At 36.3% G+C, this 20,169-nt stretch overlaps 1 protein-coding gene across 3 annotated transcripts in view; it reads left to right on the top strand.

The window, feature by feature from the left end:
* LOC115211937 (zinc finger SWIM domain-containing protein 8) overlaps window positions 1-20,169 on the top strand; it is an 82,662-nt gene that overhangs the window by 51,058 nt on the left and 11,435 nt on the right. For 2 of the 3 annotated variants that reach the window (XM_029780690.2, XM_036503346.1), the window contains 11 exons: window positions 383-749; window positions 3,982-4,712; window positions 7,880-8,021; window positions 8,113-8,288; window positions 9,942-10,128; window positions 10,272-10,385; window positions 10,901-11,025; window positions 11,667-12,184; window positions 13,521-13,624; window positions 16,377-16,575; window positions 18,362-18,445. In XM_029780690.2, the coding sequence (XP_029636550.1) occupies window positions 383-749; window positions 3,982-4,712; window positions 7,880-8,021; window positions 8,113-8,288; window positions 9,942-10,128; window positions 10,272-10,385; window positions 10,901-11,025; window positions 11,667-12,184; window positions 13,521-13,624; window positions 16,377-16,575; window positions 18,362-18,445 (2,747 nt within the window). The remainder of the gene's footprint in view (window positions 1-382; window positions 750-3,981; window positions 4,713-7,879; window positions 8,022-8,112; window positions 8,289-9,941; window positions 10,129-10,271; window positions 10,386-10,900; window positions 11,026-11,666; window positions 12,185-13,520; window positions 13,625-16,376; window positions 16,576-18,361; window positions 18,446-20,169) is intronic. The other variant, XM_029780691.2, reaches the window with a different exon arrangement.

Raw genomic sequence — 20,169 nt, 5'->3', positions numbered from 1 at the left:
AACAGAAGAAAGCCTGTCATGTGTGTGTGTGTGTGTGTGTGTGTGTGTGTGCTTTTTTCTGTTTGTCCTGTACCACTGCTTGGCCATTGGTGCTAGTGTGTTTACGTCCTTATAACTTAGTGGTTCACCAAAGAGACCAATAAGTACCAGGCTTTAAAAAAATAAATAACGAGGTTATTTCATTTGACTAAGAAATTCTCTAAGTCAGTGCCCCTGCATGGCTGCTGTCTAATGACTGAAACAAGTAAATAAAGACAAAAAATAGATAAAAAGACAGAGTGATCCCTTAGCAATATCATCTTCAAATAATTACAGCTTTTATTAATGCTGAATTTTTTAACCAGTTTCTTTTTAAAGATTTATCTTAATTTTCTTTTTCTAGATTTTAGTTTGGTGGTTTGCAACCAAAATGTCCAGTTCTCACAGTGGTAACAGTAACCATGTGAATCGCTGCAACAGCAACAGTAGTGCAAATGCTTCCCAACATGCAGCAGCCAGTTTCTGTGATGAAATTGTCACACTATGGCGACTGGCTGCTCTAAATCCAAAACTGTCACCTATCCAACGAGACGATCTATGCACTAAATTCCGAGATTGGCATATATCCACAATTGACAAAGTCAAAAAAATTCGTGGTTCAAGCTTTGGCATACCAGTTAGCCTGAAGAAGACTGATATTGAAAATTTCTGTGGGTTTAAACCAGCAGTTGAGGCTTGTTCATTGGACTGGGAAGAATACAATATTCCTGGTAGGTTTTTTATAATAATTTCTTCCTTTAAAAAATTCATTTGATGTTTAAAATTAATATATATTATATTCCAGCAAATTAAAGTTGTTTCTCTGCTTGAATTTATTGTTCTATGAATAAATTCGTAGTGGATGGCATTATGAAGGGCATCCAGTCATAGAAACCATACCAAATTAGACTGGAATCTGGTGTTGCCCCTTAGCTTACCAGCCTTGGTCAAACTGTTGAACCCATGCCAGCATGGACAATGGATGTTAAATGATGATGATGAATTAGGAATGTCTATTTAGCACATCCATAGAATTCTCTTATGTCCAGTTATAAGTATTCCAAAGTTTATTTTTATTTTTTTTTATCTAGTAGCTTCTTATTCTTCTCATTATTATTAAGGCAGCGAGCTACCAGAATCGCTAGCACACTGGACGAAATGCTTAGCGGTATTTCACCCATTGCTGCATTCTGAGTTCAAATTCCGTCAAGGTTGATTTTGCCTTTCATCCTTGCAGGATCGATAGAATAAGTACCAGTGAAACACTGACGTTTATGTAATCAACAAGTCCCCTCCTCCCCAAATTTCAAGCCTTGTACCTTTAGTAGAAAGGATTATTGCAATTATTGTATGTATGGTGGCAAGCTGGCAGAATCGTTAGCATGCTGGGTGAAATGCTTAGCAGTATTTCATCTGCCGCTATGTTCTGAGTTCAGATTCTGTCATGGTCAATTTTTGCCTTTCATCCTTTCGGGGTCAATAAATTAAGCATCAGTTATGCACTGGGATCAATGTAATTGACCTGTCCCCTCCCCAAAATTTCAGGCCTTGAACCTATCATAGAAAGGATTATTATTATGTTTGTATTGTGAAGTTTTTTTGTTTTGTGTTAGTTTCATCTAAATTGTATGTCTCATAATAGGCTGGATCCATTAAAATATTTCAGTTAAGAAGCATCATATACATGATGTGGCTAAAACTAATTTATCTTATTTCAGCATTACACATATTTCTTATAATGTAAAATGTGTCCAATTCATGCTAACAAGCTTAAAAAACAGGATTTTAAAATTATGGTAGATATGATAGGTACTTAATTTTTTTAAATAATTGTATATATATTTTTTAATTAACTGGCATGACTAGCTGCAGGCATGGCTGTGTGGTTTGAAAAGTTTGCTTCCCAAATACACTATTTTGAGTTCAGTCCTACCACTTGGTTCCATGGGCAAGTATCTTCTACGATAGTCCCCTAGGAAACCAAAGCGTTGTAAGTGGATTTGGTAAATGGAAACTGAAAGAAGCCTGTTGTGTGTATGTGTGTGTATATATATATTATATATATATATATATGTGTGTGTGTGTGTGTGTATGTGTCTCTTTGTGTTAGCATCGTGATATTTTTAAATAATGAAAGTTGTAATGTCACAATCATATAAGCAATGTCATTCCTTGCCAATATACTGTGAAAACATGTCTGGCCATGGGGGAAATTATTACACTGCTTAGAAACGTGTGAAGGTTGACAACAGGGACAATATCCAGTTGTAGAAAGTCTACTTCAGTAAACTCTGTCCAACCCATTTAAGTGAATATGAAAACAATGATGATGATGTACATTTATATTAAAGTTTCTTGCTGTTGGTGGTCTAGTGGAAATAACTAAACATTCAGTTTCATAACAGTAGTGCCTCGTGTTGTTCACAATTAGTATTATACAATTCTGGTTGTTATATTTCTATTACAATGCTAATACTCCTCATTCTGTTTACAAAAATTTATTCTACACCATAATCATAACATATTTTTGCTGCATAAGCCTGTTTGGCATATCTACATACGAGAGATAGTAAAAAATTATACACATTCTTGTTTTTTCAATGTATTTACACAAAAGCAGGGGATAAACAAGTACGTCATTTTTCTATATAGTCACCTTCCTTTTCAATGCACCTGGTCCAGCACTCCACAAGCTTATGTATTACCTCAAAGAAGAAGGTTTTCAGTTAGCCATGCAACCATTTACACACCGCTTCCTTCACATTTTCATCTGTAGGAAATCAATGACCTTGTAAACCATCTTTGATCACTCCAAAAATATTATAGTCAAAAGGGGCAAGATCTAGGCTGTAGGCAGAGTGTTCCAGCACCTCAAAACCCAATGGTTTAAACAGTCTGGGCAGCCGTGTGTGGACGTGCATTGTCATGCATCAACAAAACCTTCTTTGACAAGAGGCTTCGTTGTTTGGTACAAATTGCTGGCTTCGGTTTGTTGGCCAGAAAAGCACTGTTGGTCATACACCCCTTTCCAAGGTAGTCTTCTAGTATAGGCCCTTTTGAGTCCCAAAAAAGAGCGTCACCTTTCCTGCAGAAGACTGAGTCTTGAATTTCTTCATTGCTGGTGAACCAAGATGTTTCCACTTCATACTCTGCCTAATAATGATGGATCCACGTTTCATCTCCTGTGACTATTCTTTTCAAAAATTCCTTACCTCCATTGTTATAGTGATCAAGTAAACAGCAGATCTCAAAACATTTGCACTTGTGCTCTGCAGTAAGTTCCCATGGCATCCATCTTGCACAGACTTTATAGAAACCGAGGTCATCATGGCTGATTTGAAAGGCAGAACCATGATTAATCTGCAGAGAACAAGCTACCTCGTTGATAACTCGCTGGTTCACCATTACTATCTCTCAAGCTTGCTGAATCTTCTCGTCAGTGGTGGAGGTTGATGGGCATCCTGCTCTCTCTTCATATGTCACACTTGTCCAGCCACTTTTAAATTTCTCAATCCACTCATACACACTTCTACACAGTAGTGCACTGTCCCTATATAGTGTTAAAAGCCTCCAATGAATCTCAGCACTTGACACATCTTCTGACCAGAGAAATCAGATCACTGCTCTTAGTTCTTCTTCGGTGCACATTGCAAGTGGAATAGCCATGCTTACACTGTAAAGCCAGGGAAAAAAATGGTGTAATCAGGCACAAACTTTGATCACACAGTATTACCAACTATAAGCATGCATGCGTAGAAAGCAGTGTGATGACAATAAAGATATGTTATGGCGAAAGTGCGGATAATTTTTGCATTCCCCTCATAGAAATGGGTGATACTGTACACACAAAAATATGTCACTAAAAATGTGTGTTTTGTTATTGTTTAGTTCAGTAGATAATGTGTTAATTATTGTAATGTGTAATGTTGATTGTTTAATGTTGCTGTTTTTGTCTTGTTACAGGTATAACATACTCAGAGGGTCTTGGCACTCAGTATCACATTAGTCGCATCCAAGAAACAGAGACTAAAAAATTATCTCGAGTACAGACTGTTGCAGTTTGTTCACAAGATCTCATCAGTTCAGATTCTTCAACACGCTGCACCCATCCAGCAATGAATTTTGACCCAACAACTGGCACAGACCTCAGGGAACCTCATTACTTTTTCAAAAGCATTCCAGGCCCTGGTTTGATGTCTTTTGATGTTGGCAACATGGATTCTGTTCTGAGTTCTGGTTCTGAGGGATTTTGTGAACCAGATAAATCAGACACTGAAACAACTAGGAACTCGAGTAGCAGCAATGGAAAGAACAAAGTCACACACCAAGAGAGTATCGATAACTCTGAGTATAGGGGTAACTGTCAAAACTATAAAGACAAGAACTTAGTTGACTCTGTAAAATTTTCTGTGGTTGTGTCAGATACAAATGGTGACTCAGATGCCTCACTTCCAGGGACATCTGGCTGCCAAAATGGAGCTAAGACTTCTGCACATTCTGAGCAAGGAGGAGAATCACCGCGCTTAGAGCCCAGTCTGTCTGCAGAGTCCCAGCCATCAAGTGATGAATACCAGTTGTATTTTTATGATACTAAAGTGTTGGTTAAATCATCAGAGTCTGAGAAAAAGAAAAAAGACAAAACTGAGGAACCAAATTACTTCTTTGGTCTGAAGACTAGCTACAGCAAACAAGATGTAAGTATCATTCAGTTAAAAAATTAATTTTTCGTATAACTTCATTCTAAAATTAGTTAATATTTTTAAATGAGCTTGAACTCCTATCTTTATTCTTTGTATATAAAAATAAATTTTAGTTTGTAACTTTTTATTGGTTGCCAATGTCCAGCAACGTGAGGACCAAAGAACTGAGATATTTCGGATTGCTAGACAGTGTGTGAGAGAAAATTGTGATGTCACAGGAGAGAAATGCATCTACATGGATGATGGTGCACTTGCTTTTAATGTTTCTGAAAAGAAAGAGGCTTGGAGAAGCCATTATGAGAGACTGCTGAATGTGGAGAATGAATGGAAGGAGGAGAGCCTGCCAAATGTTGACCCAGTAGAGGGACCAGCTATCCCAATAGACAACTCCCTAGTAGATAAAGCAATTAAGAGTATGAAGCCAGGAAAAGCCCCCGGCCCATCCAGAATTACTGCTGAGTTGCTTAAAGCATCTGGTGGTGTGGGCTATGGCCTAGTCACCTATTGTAAACCAGGTAGTTCATAATGGAGTCATACGCAATGATTGGTGTAGCAGTACCATAGTTAACTGCTACAAGGGTAAAGGTGATGCTCTAGATAGAAATAACTACAGGGGTATTAAACTGCTGGATCAGGTGATGAAGGTCACAGAGAGGGTCATAGTCCATCTCATTAGGGAGAGAGTCTGCTTAGATGAGATGCAGTTTGGTTTTGTTCCAGGTAGAAGCACTACTGATGCCATATTCCTGGTTCAACAACTGCAGGAGAAATACCTAGCTAAAGATAAACCTCTCTACTTAGCTCTTGTGGACTTGGAGAAAGCTTTTGACAGGGTCCCCCAATCCCTTATCTGGTGGGCAATGCAGAAACTGGAGATAGACGAATGGCTAATAAGGGCTGTACAGGCCTTATTACAGAGGCCATTAGTAAGGTTAGGATTGGCAACGAGTATAGTGAAGAATTCTGGGTAGAAGTAGGGGTCCACCAAGGTTCAGCCCACAGTCCCCTTTTATTCATCATAGTCCTCCAGACAATAACTGGAGAATTCAAGACGGGTTGCCCCTGGGAGCTCCTCTATGCTGGTGACCTAGCTCTCATAGCAGAATCGCCACTAGAACTAGAAAAGAAATTTCAGGTGTGGAAGCTAGGTTTAGAATCAAAAGGCCTTAGAGTAAATGTAGCAAAGACCAAAGTTATAGTAAGTTGGAAGGCGAACTCATCACACACCCCCTTAGGTAGGTGGCGCTGCTTGATCTGTAGAAAAAGTGTAGATAGAAACTCCATAAGATGTACCCAGTGTAAGCTATGGACGCATAAGAGGTACAGCAACATCAAAGGAAAATTAATTGAGAAGATAGCTTTCGTGTGTGGTAGATGCACAGGGGCAATAGACACCATTGATACTCAGAAAACAGATTCCATTACACTCCAAGGGGAGAAACTAGAAATAGTTGATAGTTTCCGCTACCTAGGTGACCAAGTTAGTAATGGAGGTGCATGGTCAAAGAGTGTCACCACTAGAATACGAATAGCCTGGGCAAAGTTTAGAAAACTTTTACCCCTACCGGTGATAAAGGGTCTCTCGCTCAGAGCGAAAGGTAGAATGTACGACGCATGTGTGCGAACTGGCATGCTTCACAGTAGTGAAACATGGACTATGACTGCAAAGGACATGCATAGGCTTGAAAGAAATGAAGCTAGCATGATCCGTTGGATGTGTAATGTCAGTGTGCACACATGACATAGTGTAAGTGCCCTGAGAGAAATGCTGGACATAAGAAGCATCAGATGTGGAGTGCAAGAGGGACGTTTGCGCTGGTATTGTTATGTACTACATATGGATGAGGAGAGATGTGTGAAGAAGTGCCACTCCTAAACTGTTGAAGGAATCCGGGGTAGAGGTAGACCCAGGAAGACATGGGATGAGGTGGTCAAGCATGACCTTTGGACGTTGCGCCTCACAGAGGCAATGACAAAAGACCGAGATCTCTGGAGATATACTGTGACTGCAAAGACCTGACGAATAATGTGAGTTCATGGCTGTTTCCTGCACCAGTTTCACATAGCAGCCCCAGTCCATCCAAAGTACCTTGGATCACAGAACGGCCTGCTGTGCTTACCTTTGATCATAGGGTGACCTGCTGTGCTTGAAGAGACCTATTGAGTCAAGTACATCAACATGAAAATAAAAAATCAAATGGAAATTGTAGTTGTGATACCTGTGCCGGTGGTACGTAAAAAACATCATCTGAACGTGGCCGATGCCAGCGCCACCTTGACTGGCTTCCATGCCGGTGGCATGTAAAAAGCACCAACCGATCGTGGCTACTACCAGCCTCCCCTGGCACCTGTGCCAGTGGCACGTAAAAAGCACCCACTACACTCACGGAGTGGTTGGTGTTAGGAAGGGCATCCAGCTGTAGAAATACTGCCAGATCAGACTGGTGCCTGGTACAGCCTCCTGGTTTCCCAGACCCTGGTCGAACTGTCCAACCCATTCTAGCATGGAAAACGGACGTTACATGATGATGATGATGACATTGAATTCAACATGTTTTAACCCTCAGCATTCTAAACAGCAAGATGTACCCTCACACACCTACACTACATTGTCATTCTAAAAAGAAACAGTCACATCATTGAAATCTTGAAGTTATGGCACAATGCACAATTAATTTTAAAAAGTGAACAAATAGGCATTACATTTGATAGAGTAATCTGAATGCTAAAGGGGTTAAGATGCAGTTTAACCCTTTAGTGTTCAGATTATTCTATCAAACATAATGCTTATTGATTCCCATTAATTTGAATTAATCATGCATTATCTCATATCTTCAAGATCTTGATGGTGTAATTACTTAACGTAGTATAACATTGTAGGGCCGGTGTGAGAGCCTGGATTTGGCAGTTTGAACATAAAACAGATTAAATATTTTGGCCGGATATGGCCGGTTTAAATACTAAAGGGTTAAGAAATTTGTGTAGTTAAAATATATGAATTATATAAATGGTACAAAACTTCATTTCTCTCTCTCACTCTCTCTCTCTTCTTTCTTTCTAATCACTTATAAACTAAATTTTGTATTTCTTGAGTATAATTCTGAAATATATAAACTAAATTCAAATCTGATTGCGAGTGCTTCAAACTGTCATTATTGCAGATTTGGTTTGCACGTGCTGAAGCATTACATACACATGGACATAATAAAGAAGCATGTAAATTAGCACAAAAATTAGCTGAAGAAATTCTTGCAAATCCTCCAGATTTCTTAGCTGAGGCTAACACAATATCAGCTCCTAAAGGTAATTAATACCTATGTTGTTTAATTCTAAATTGAGATATTGTGGCTTTTTCCTTTTTTCATAAGCTAATTTGTTTGTCCTTCTCTTTCAGGAAAGAAGAAGAAGCTGCAAAATAGTGTTAGTCTGTTAGCTAGTCAAACTCTTGCAAAAGCTGCATTCTTGTGTAATGTGCTCTCTGAAGACCCTGACTGTTATCCATTAGCCTTCAACATTGCTATGTTTGGCTTAGAAATGCCTCGGCCTCCTGCATCTAACAAAGTTTTGGAGGTATGATATTCATGCTACATTTTTGTTGTTGCTGAGGTTTTTTTTGCTTTTTTTTCTCTAATCTTCAACTTTTTCTGTTTATGCAATGAATTGTTCTAGGTTGATACAACATGTACCAATTTCAAGTGCAAAAGTCACAAACTGAGTTAATTGTTAACTGGGAGACTGACTAAGGGATGATTTGATCTCCCCCAGTTAACACTATAAAATATAAATTTTAATGAACACTGCTACATGGCAGTGAAACATGGGCTGTGACTGCTGAGGACATGCGTAAGCTCACAAGGAATGAAGCCAGTATGATCCGATGGATGTGCAATGTCAGTGTGCATACTCAACAGAGTGTAAGTACCTTGAAAAAAATGTTGGACCTAAGAAGCATCAGATGTGGTGTACAAGAGAGACGACTGCGCTGGTATGGTCATGTGGTGAGAATGGATGAGGGAACCCATGGAAGAGGTAGACCCAGGAAGACCTGGGATGAAGTGAAGCACAACCTTCAAACTTAAAAGGCCCCATTCGAGCGTGATCATTACCAGTGTCACTTTACTGGCACTCGAGACCCGTGCTAGTAGGGTATTAAGAGCACCATCCGAGCATGATCTTTGCCAGAGCGGCCATCTGGCCTCCATGCTGGTGGCATGTAAAGACACCATTCGAGCGTAATCGTTACCTGCATCGCCTTACTGGCACCTGTGCCGGTGGCATGAGTAAAAGATTCGAGTGAGGTCGTTGCCAATACCGTCTGACCAGCACGTAAAAGCACCCACTACACTCTCAGAGTGGTTGGCGTTAGGAAGGGCATCCAACTCTGCCAGATCAAGATTGAAGCCTGGTGCAGCCATCTAGTTCGCCAGCCCTCAGTCATTCGTCGAACCCATGCTAGCATGGAAAGTGGACGATGATGATGATGAACAATAAAATACAAGATTATTTTCAATCTGGCCTTCCATATACTTTCAACGCCCTTCTGTGTCTCTGGTCTCATAAAATTTAGGGAATCTTCCATTAGATAATCCTCACAATTAAATCTCTGGAACTATTAGAGAATTCAAACTAAGCATTAACAGGCTTAATCCCACAGTTTTTTTTTTTAATTCGCCATTAAAGAAAAGTGTGCAGAAGTAATCTTTCAACAATTTGTTGAAAGGAGTAGGTGGAATATCTCTTGTACATATAGTTATTGAACTATATCCATTTTATTCTTATAGCATAATTTTTAAAAAAACAAATTTTAAACATGATGCAAAAAGAACTGCAATCATTCTTTTCTCTGCATGCATTTTTAACAAAACTGTATTTATCTCAAATCACTTACAAAAATTATTTATATTCAATCAAATCAACAAGGGAATTTGTAATGGGTCACTCAGTCTACCAGAAATGATACTCAAATCTTCCTCAGACCACAGCCTATTATCTTCTAAAAGAACAAATCAAATAATGTTGTCTGGAATACACTATTCCTGAAAATAAATTATCTTCTTTCAAAACGATTGCTAACAAAATAAACACTTAGTATTCCTTACAAATAGCCATTAATCTAAGATTTGCTATGAGAACACAGTGCATATTGAAGTAAGGTAGTGAAAATAATATGATCACTATAGAAAACAGCAACAATAATGAAAATGAGATATTTATGTATTTCAGGTAAAATTAGCCTACCAGGAGTCTGAATTATTGACTTTATTGAAGAAGATCCCACTGGGTCAATCAGAACTGAATATTTTGAGGGAAAAAGCAGAGCAACTTCGGGATGGCAAATTACAATCACGAGGTGAAGCCCTCCTGCCTCTCACTTTGGCTAGTTTTATATTTGACCTCTTCTGTATGCCAGGTAAGCTCTTTACACAGCTTGATGTTTGTACTCTACAAAATATTTTTGAATTAACAAAAGATAATGCAGTAACGTATCCAGTCAATACTGATTCTTCCAAAAGACATAGTGCATTTTATTGTTTTTCTTTCTCTTTTCAACAGCAAGTCCAGCTTGTGGTAACAATGGCAAATCACCTAACAGGTCACAAAGTCAAGTACTAACAAAATTACCATCATATGAAAAACTTGGATTTGAGGCTGCTGTTGCTGCTCTTGGTATGTTTTGCCTAATAGAAAAATTTTGTTTTGCTAGATTTCATTTCAAATTAATGCTATTATCATCTAAATATTATTCAGATAACAATTTTGTAAAATCACAAATCCTTTATCTCTTGTCCTGTCAAAAAATTTTTTTGTTCTACATAAAAATTACTGCAAAATAACTTTTATTCTTTTTTTTAAACATGCATTTTTAACTATTGAATGCAGCATGACTTTACATTATAAATTTTTATTTTTATCAAAAAATTTCTACAATGCTAATTTGCAAAGGTTATTCATATGGTTCACAGTATAAAGAAAATGCTTTATGATATGTAATTCAAATTCCTATTTCTTTATTCAAATCTAGTCTTATTTGATTTAATCTTTCATTCACCTCTTATAGAGCAATAAGTTCTGATAAAATATACCAGAACTAAAAAGAAGTTTTAACTCTAGGAAGAAGTGAATAGGAGCTTAAATCAATTCACTATGACTCCTTTTTGACCACTTTTTAATTTTGTACATAGGTTTGAAAGCCAATGTTTCAGAAGCAGAACATCCTCTTCTATGTGAAGGGACTCGTAGACAGCGTGGAGATTTAGCTATTACAATGCTTGTTCATTACAAGGATGACCAGGCGAAGTTGAGTAAGGTAAGATTTTTGTGCCATTAGAAAATCAAAATATTGAAGTTTGTGTGTGTGTGTGTACACATATGTGTATTTAAAACTTTTGGAATGATAATACATTACCATAACAGCACTTTCAGAATGTTTTGGTGGGTACCTAATATCAAGATTAAAGTATTTCATGGTTTTACATCCTCTACAAATGAGCTACCCAGCTACAATTGTGTTTGAATTTTATATTATTATATTTTATATTTAAAGACTAATAGGAAAGGCGCAAGCATGGCTGTGTGGTTAGGGAGCTTGCTTCCTAGCTACATGGTTTCGGGTTCAGTCCCACTGCGTGGCACTTTGGGTAGGTGTCTTCCACTATAGCCTTGAGCCGACCGAAGCTTTGTGATTGAATTCGGTAGGTGGAAGTTACTGCCATGTGTGTATATGTGCGTGTAGGTGCTTGTACCTCTCCGAAAGAGAGAGATAGGGAATGTTTTTGAGAATCAAAAATTTCACATGTGTTTTACATACCCTCTAAGCAAAGGTGTGATAATTATCAATTCACTGTGTAAACTAGGTATAGGTTAATTTATAATTAGTTTTCTCTATATTTAAAGTTTTGAATAATAATAGTAAAGATTAACAATTTTTTTTTTTGATTTGACTTGCAGATTATTGACAAATTACTTGACAAAGAAGTTCATCAAATGTATAAAGCCCCCAGTTTGTCAACTTATTTATCCAATAAATCTGGTAGCCATCAGTCATCATCAACAACTGGAAGTACTGAGGCTGGAGCTAAACGCACCAAATTTGGTTCTTGCAGTGATCCCAACACTACCAGTAGTAAATCATCTTCAACTCAACACTCATCAACATCATCATCATCATCAAGTCAACAGCATGTAAAAGAAGACGACAGCAGTACAACAACTGTTACGGCAGCTGCAGTCTCCACTACAAACACCATCAGCAGTCACTCAGCTTCTTCTGCTGGACGGCTTGATTTACCTCAATCAGGCATGCTTATGGGTTCATCAGGTTCTGTGGGCGGTGATCCCGATCAGAGTGGATGGCAAAATTCTCCAGCACAGAGACTTGACTATCTCAACCTTGAACAAGGACAAGCAACAAGCAATCATAGTACAGGTGCCCGACCAAAAACCATGTATTCTCTTAAATATAACAGGTAAAATGTTTACTTATATGATGAGAATTTCTTCTGATTTCTTTGAAATGTATTTGACAAGAGATTTTGTTTTGAAATTACATCTTGAAACTTGTCTATTTTGGGAGAATCATTTTTGTGTTATATTTTAAAAATTGTTTGTTTTTTTTTAATTCCATAATTATAATAATTAGTTACAGATGTTAGCAACTCTCAAAGAAAAGGAAAGAAATTCATAATTAATTTTTCAATGTTAATTTACATGCTTAGGGGAAAGAAAGTGTGATCTTTACTGGCAAAAGTCAATTGTGGACATAACTGAGCAAATGGCATAAATTGGGGAAAAGAAGTTTGTGAGTAATGCAATTTTGCACAAAAAGATTCTTTATTCTTTATAGGCGCAGGAGTGGCTGTGTGGTAAGTAGCTTGCTTACCAACCACATGGTTCCGGGTTCAGTCCCACTGCGTGGCATCTTGGGCAAGTGTCTTCTACTATAGCCTCGGGCCAACCAAAGCCTTGTGAGTGGATTTGGTAGACGGAAACTGAAAGAAGCCCGTCGTATATATGTATATATATATATATATATATATATGTGTGTGTGTTTGTCCCCCTAGCATTGTGTGGCAACCGGTGCTGGTGTGTTTACGTCCCCATCACTTAGCGGTTTGGCAAAAGAGACCGATAGAATAAGTACTGGGCTTACAAAGAATAAGTCCCGGGGTCGATTTGCTCAACTAAAGGCGGTGCTCCAGCATGGCCGCAGTCAAATGACTGAAACAAGTAAAAGAGTGTAATGAGTATTGAAATGTTGCTCTTTGTTGGAGAAAGAAAATAAAACTTAGCAATTATTAGTGATTCTCAAAAACAAAGAGAAATCATTTCAAGAAATTAAAATTAGCATGTCAAAGTTTATTAACATGGTTTTCCTTTTATTTGCATTTTGCACAACAGTTTGTCTCCACTGATATTATATGAACACAAATTGGAATACATGAAAATGAACAGTCACTGATAATGAGTCATGAGTGTGACTGATTAGGCCTGATTTCTTTTGAAAATTTTGGGAGAAAAATATTTTTAAAGTTTTTCACTCTCCATTCTCTTTCTGCAAATCATTGTTGTCAGTACTGTTATCCAACATTGACTGCACTATTGGAAATTGAATCAACCATGTATTATACTTGATGCATTTTTTATTTGTAGCATTCAAAATTCATTCAGAGTTGTTTGTTACTAAATCTGAAGCTCATATAAAAGAGCAGAATTCATTCGTTCATTTTACATCTAAATTTTTACTGCTGAAATTTTCATTTTCTTTTGGTTAAATTAAATTCTCTCTCTTTCTGTCTGCTTTAGTGGCAAAGATACTGACAGTTCAGCTTTGGAAGAAGATGGAGATGATTTGAAAGCACTTGAGGCTCGTATACGCTGTATGACTTTAAGGAAGAAACCATCACAAGGTATGAATTTGATATATGCATTAGGGTGCTATAAGGTGTGTTTGTAACATATAACTTGAGAGTGCTTATTCAACTCACTTTATTCCTTAACTTCTTACCATAATGCTTGTAACTATCTGTAGTTGTATGTTGCAAAAGAACCCACATGCTCTCTCTTCATATCTTTGTTTTATATTACTCTCAACTATAATGGCTCATCTCTCTATCAGGTTTACATGAAGATTCTTTCTCCCATGCTTTCTCAACATTTAATAGCCTTTCATATTATAGTAGCATATGCACACTTTTCTTTTCATCATCATTATGTGCAAGTGAACCATTATTCATCCACACACTCTGCTCTCCCACAATATCTCAATTTTCTTTGATACACTGTTTTGCAATCCTGAACATTTCATCTCTCTGGTCCTCATAGTCAGTATAGATTTGCTCTACTTGTGTTTGAGATAGACGTACTGATATAAGGCATACTGGAGGATTTACCCTGGAGTTGCTGTATACAAATTATTTGGTATTTATTGCAGGAAGTATGCATGGTTTGAATGAGAATCCTGGCATGGGTTGGATGGTTTGACCAGAGTTGGCAAACAGGAGAGCTGCTCCAGTTCTCTGTTCTGCCTTGGTTTCAATAGCTGGATGGCCTTTCTAACACCAAACACTTTACAGCATGTTCTGAGTGCTTTTATGTGGAACTGGCACAGGGCTCTTGCAGGCTAATCCCCTTCATCAGTAAGAGCAGCATTAACACTTCTGCTGTGGAGGACAGATCTTCTTGAGTACAGCAAGTCACTAGATATGTTGGTCCTTTGTCATCTCCATAAGGATCAGTGTCTTGAGGTTATCCTTCAGTACTTTGTCCCGTGTCTTCCTTGGATCTCCCTCTGCCACGAGTTCCATCCACTTTGAGTGATCAGCTCTTTTTTATGGAGCTATCAACATCCATCCATGTTACATGGCCAAACTAGCACAGTCTGCTCTCTTGCACATTCCATCTAAATCCACTTATGCCTAACTTTTCTCTCAGCACACTAGTACTCTGTCACACATGTACACTTACACTACACATCCAGTTGAGTACACTAACCTCTGAAGGAATGTATAACTGCAAAAAGTACTGAGGTGAATATTGAAAAAACAAGGTAAAGGCAAATAGTAAGGTGGACAGACCAGGGAAGTGATAGAGTGCAGGAAAGGTGTAGAAAAAACTCCATTCAATGTACAATATGTGCTTGGCTGGTTCATCAGAAATGTAGTGAATTTGAGAAGGTTATTAACTGACATGGCAGCTACACATTAGTATAAAGTGTGTATGGAGGAAATTGCAGATGATGGGAATGTTGAAATGGATCTAGGAAATGGCATGAAGATGGAAGTTGTGCCAACATTTAGTTACTAGAAGATATACTGAATAAAGAAGCTGGATTAGACTCGACAGTGGTGGTGAAATTGAGAGCCACATGGAGAAGTTTCGGGAAATAATTGGTGTGCTAATGAGGAGGAGGGGAAGATCACTGAAACTGAAGAGCAGACGTGTGCTGCATGTGTGAAAGTGCTATGAGATAAGATTTTTGGTGCCCTGCAAGGCTAAACCCTGTTTTTGCTGGGAAATGACGTTAATCTTCTTATATTGTACTCTTTTTGAAAAATAGATGGAAGTATATGAGCTTCAGATTTAGTAATAGAAACTCTGAGTTTGAATGGTGTTTGAATGCCACAAGCATAACACATGGCAAACTTAACACTAGGTTATTTCCAATAGTGATGAACAGCTACATTGAAAGCAATGATTTTCAAATGAAGAATGAAGAAAACTTATAAAAATATTTATCTTCCAAAATCTGTCCCATTCATACTCATTGATTATTTTCTTGTTTTTTTCTAATTCAAGTGTTCCCCATAACTTTGGAAACTTATTGTTTTACAAAATATAAACAAAGGAAAAAAGGGAACAAACTGAATGCGATTAGGGTATTTTTACTGTAAAAATAATAATAAATATAATTTAGTATGCTACATAACATAATACTAGTTTATAACTCATTTTATATGGTGATATAAACAAAATTTGAGTAACTTTATGCATTCCCCTAATTTTACTTGCATTTAACCGTTTCTTGCATGCCAAACATTATAATTATATTAAATAAGAAAAACTTAACACAAAGGTGTATTTTAGTTCAAATATAGTAACAAAAAGGTTAATGCCTTCTTGGAAAGAGAGTAACTTTGAAAATAATGCCTAAAGAAACTGAAATAAATCAAGCTCTCTCTTCATTTCAGTCCATGGGTATGGCTACACTTGTATATATAAACCTTTGTAAAATTATAAATGTAACAATTATATTGTTTCCCTATATATTGATGTGTGTGTGTGTATATAATTTTCATCATTTTATGTTGAACAGGTTGTGACTGCTTGAGTCCATTTCCAGAGTTATTGCCCTCCTAGGTAGTTTGGAGGATCACATCTCACTTGAATGTTTAATTTTTGATAGGATTATTTTAAAGTCACCATGTATAAACTGACATCTTGCTTTTATAAAATTTATCAACTTCAGACGTCTTTAACTTTTGTACATAAATCTTTTTAATGGAACTTAGTCTGTTACTTCTTTCAGTCATTGGACTGCAGCTATGTGAGGACACTGCTTTCAAGAATTTTAGTTGTATCCATTACTTATTTTAATCTGCTACTTATTTTATGAATTTTTCTTTTTTTTTTTTTTTTTTTTTTCCCCCCTAATATTTCCAGGTATGGCTAGTATTGATAGCAGTGCACCAGAAACAACCTCAAGTGATAACTCCCCTACTCTGATACGTCGCAGTTGGTCAAAGCATCAAGGGCCAGGCAGTGACAGTGGTAGCAGTGGTAAGAGTAGTGATTCACTTGGGTCTAGTAGTTCCGAGGAAAAAGTTGCTGTTAACTGTAACAAAGTTAGAGAGAATGAAAGGTAATAATATATTGAATTATGTCTCATGTTTGTGCATGCATACACACAAACATTTTTCTTCTAAAATCATTTGCTTTTTAATCGAGATTATTTACACACATTTAATACAATGGCTATTTTCTAAGACATTAAACTATCTTTTATTTTTTTTATAATTGTTTCAGTCATTTTACTGGGGCACTGCCTTCAAGAATTTTTAGTCAAATGAATCAACCTTAATACTTTTTTTTTAAACCTGGTACTTATTCTATCGGTCTCTTTTGCTGAACTGCTAAGTTATGGGGATGTAAACACACCAGCACTGGTTGTCAAGTGGTGGTGGGGAACAAATACACACACACACACACGATAGGCTTCTTTCAGTTTCCATCTACCAAATCCACTCACAAGTCTGAAGAAGACACTTGCCCAGGGTGGCATACAGTGGGACTGAACCCAGAACCATGTGGTTGGGAAAGGAGCATCTTACCACACAGTTACGCCTATGCCTAGTTAGCTATTCTCATTCATATTGCTAATTAGTATCACTTATCATTAGAATACTGATTACAAAGTTCATGAATGAGAGAATCACTAGAGTCAAACAAAAAGCTCTGCAGCATTTAGTCACATTCCTTTACATTTTGTGTTCAAATCCTGTGATGGTCAACTTTGCTTTTCACCCATTTAGTTGGGACGATAAAATTAGTACCAGTAAAGTATAGTAGGCTGACTAAATACCTATACCCATCCCACAATATTTGCAGCTTTTTACACAGTTTAACATCAGTGTTGTTCTGATTAGGACATTCTTCTGATTTTTTGTCATTCATATTCTCATAGCATAAATAGACAGATGTTATTAAACTTTTTGCCTTGGAGTTTTGTCTTTATGATTGTGTGTGTGTGTGTTTGTTTGGGGGCAGAGGTTTACGGTATCTACTTAACTCCACTGGTCTACTTTTAGTTAGAACACATTCACAAATGTTCTTGAACTCTAGTGCAATGGTTTAACCTAATCAGTTGAATGTTGGCTTCTGAAGTTTTATAGAAGCAAGTTCAATCAGTATGCAATTGATATTTTGATGATGAGGATGGTTAGGATAATTTAAATACTTCTGTTGTGTTATATAAACCATCAGTTAAATATTATTTAGAATTAGTGTTTCAGATTCCTAGCTTAGGACTGTCACCAAGCTAAGATATTAGTTTTGTTTTAAAAGTGAAATGTTTTACAAAACAACTTTTATTAACACAATACTAATCTTAGAGACTTTTTCTGGTGATCCCCTTCATAGAAAAATATTTAAAGGTAGCCATTTTATATTCTTAAAATCTACTTTATATATATATAAATTTGTAATGCCTTATGTGGTGCTGAAAATTATGTTGCAAGTCCTTCATTCTTCAACTTATGATCAATATAAATCTAATAAAGTCTCATTTGAGATTGAAATTGCTTTTTGTTACAGTTCACTCTTTCACCATTCAGGTACACAAAATTTGTCATGCAAATGAATTACTCTTCTTTCTGTTTGTTATTATCTCCCGCTGATATTTTATGTGGTCAAGCTCTATAGTCTCTTCAGTCTATTTGGTCAAAGCTGACATTTAATAATGCTAATTGAAGTTTAGCAGTCAATATGTCCAGGTATTGACATTAAGCTGTCTTAATTGATTGCGTCATGTTAAGAATGCATACTTGACATTTATGCACTCTCCCCTGATTACTACAAAATCTTTGCGAAATATTTTCTCCAAAGAAAATTCAGCTTCAGTTTATTCTCTGTCTTGTTTTCTGTTTCAGTCTCACAAATCCATTTCTGGCCAGGATCACTTCCTTAGTTCTTATTGATACAAGAATGCCATCTACTAATATGAAGACTATCAGGTTAGTCCAGAATGGGTGGCCCCTGATTAATCGAAAAGTTCAGTTCTCAAAAATTGGTCCATTAAGCAATGTTTCATGAAACATTTTTCTAATAAAAACCTTTTTTGAAAATGGAGATATATTCATATATCAGAGGAAAATATCTCACCTGCATATAGTAAGTGTGTTTTTCATATGACCTTGAACATCTGCTGCACAGCATTTGAGATGTCCAAAAATAAATTTTGCAGTACCATTCAGGAAACTGAATGACAGTTCATCAAATAATATAGTGAGGATTTTAGTGTAATAAAAACATATAATCAAACTATTTTCTTCCATTTTGATGGATACAAAAGTTGTTACAGTCACAGTGTAACAATGTCTTTTTAAACTTTCACAATTCACATATAATATCTAATGAAATACCATTATTACATTTTCCTGTAGCTATTGCTTATGCTCATTATTCCATTTGCTTTGAAAGTTGTAAAATGTGGCTCTTAAATCTTTTCATATTGATTAGTAACTTTACATTTGTCTTCTCAAGCGTTGTTACTTCTAAGTTGTCAAGTACTATTTTCTTGTTCAATGTAAATTCATTACTTAAACTCATAACAAATTCTGTTATATTTATATATTGTTGTGATTCATCGAAAGATTGTTGCAGTTTTCTCTTCTTGCATATACTATAAAGTTCTAAATATTTCCCCGAGTTATTTTTGCTATATTTTCTCTTTCCATTTTGTTTTGTCGCAAGTTCTGTTGTCTACTCTTGTTAACTTTTTCTGTACGTTTACCAGTATTTTAAAATTGTCATCTTACATTGCAATTGCAATTTTCACTGCATTCTGTTAAAGTAAATAAGCTATGCTATATATATAATTTTCACTTGTGTTACTTCAATAATTATAAAATTAAGCATAGTGCATTGATATTTATGTATTTTTATATACATTCAAAATTATACCTCATTCTGTTTCTCTAATTGCTTCTCTTATAGTGATAAATGGCCCCAATGATTTACATTTCAACAATGAACTGAAATAGTTATATCCATTTCCTGTGGATACTTGTCATAATAATCACTTTAATAGGGAGTTGCAATTGTGTGTGTGTTCCCCTATTCATACATGTTAGTAATTAGAATGTATGTCACTGAATTGTTACTGTTAGTCCAGGTAGAATAATTGAATTACTTGAATTTATATTGAGAAAAGTAAAGTGGTTGTTATCATGAAGTACATCAACTTATGAAATAAACAAATGTCTAAAAATGTGTACACTCTATCCAAGCTGTAATAAAAATGTTGCTCTATATAATCACGACAATTACTATTGTAATCAATAGCCTCTTAAAAGTAGTACAACCTTTACTAGAAGCATTTATTTACCCTTTTATTATTTCAGAAAAGTGTCAAGCTCTTTGTAACCTGTGGGATCTGGGGAATCCTCTAGGGTTGAAATTATTTGCTTTTTTGTACTTGGCTTTTTTTTTTTCTACAAAATTTTTTATGACAAAACCGTAAGGGTAGTATGATCTCCAAATGATGACATTTTGTTTCTGATTCAAATTTTGGTTAAAAAAATCACAACTGAGCACAAAAATAATTGTTTTGGGAACTTGGTTGTAACAATTATCATTTTGGGTTCAAGTTATAGCGCTTCCTTATTTAGTCATTCCAGTAATAAAATAAATTAGTTTAATAAGTTTGCAGTATTGTCTTTATCTGCATAAATATTAC

Source organism: Octopus sinensis, linkage group LG5 (genome assembly GCF_006345805.1).
Source record: "Octopus sinensis linkage group LG5, ASM634580v1, whole genome shotgun sequence".
Classification (NCBI taxonomy): domain Eukaryota; kingdom Metazoa; phylum Mollusca; class Cephalopoda; order Octopoda; family Octopodidae; genus Octopus; species Octopus sinensis.
This window is presented reverse-complemented; position numbering and strand designations above follow the sequence as displayed.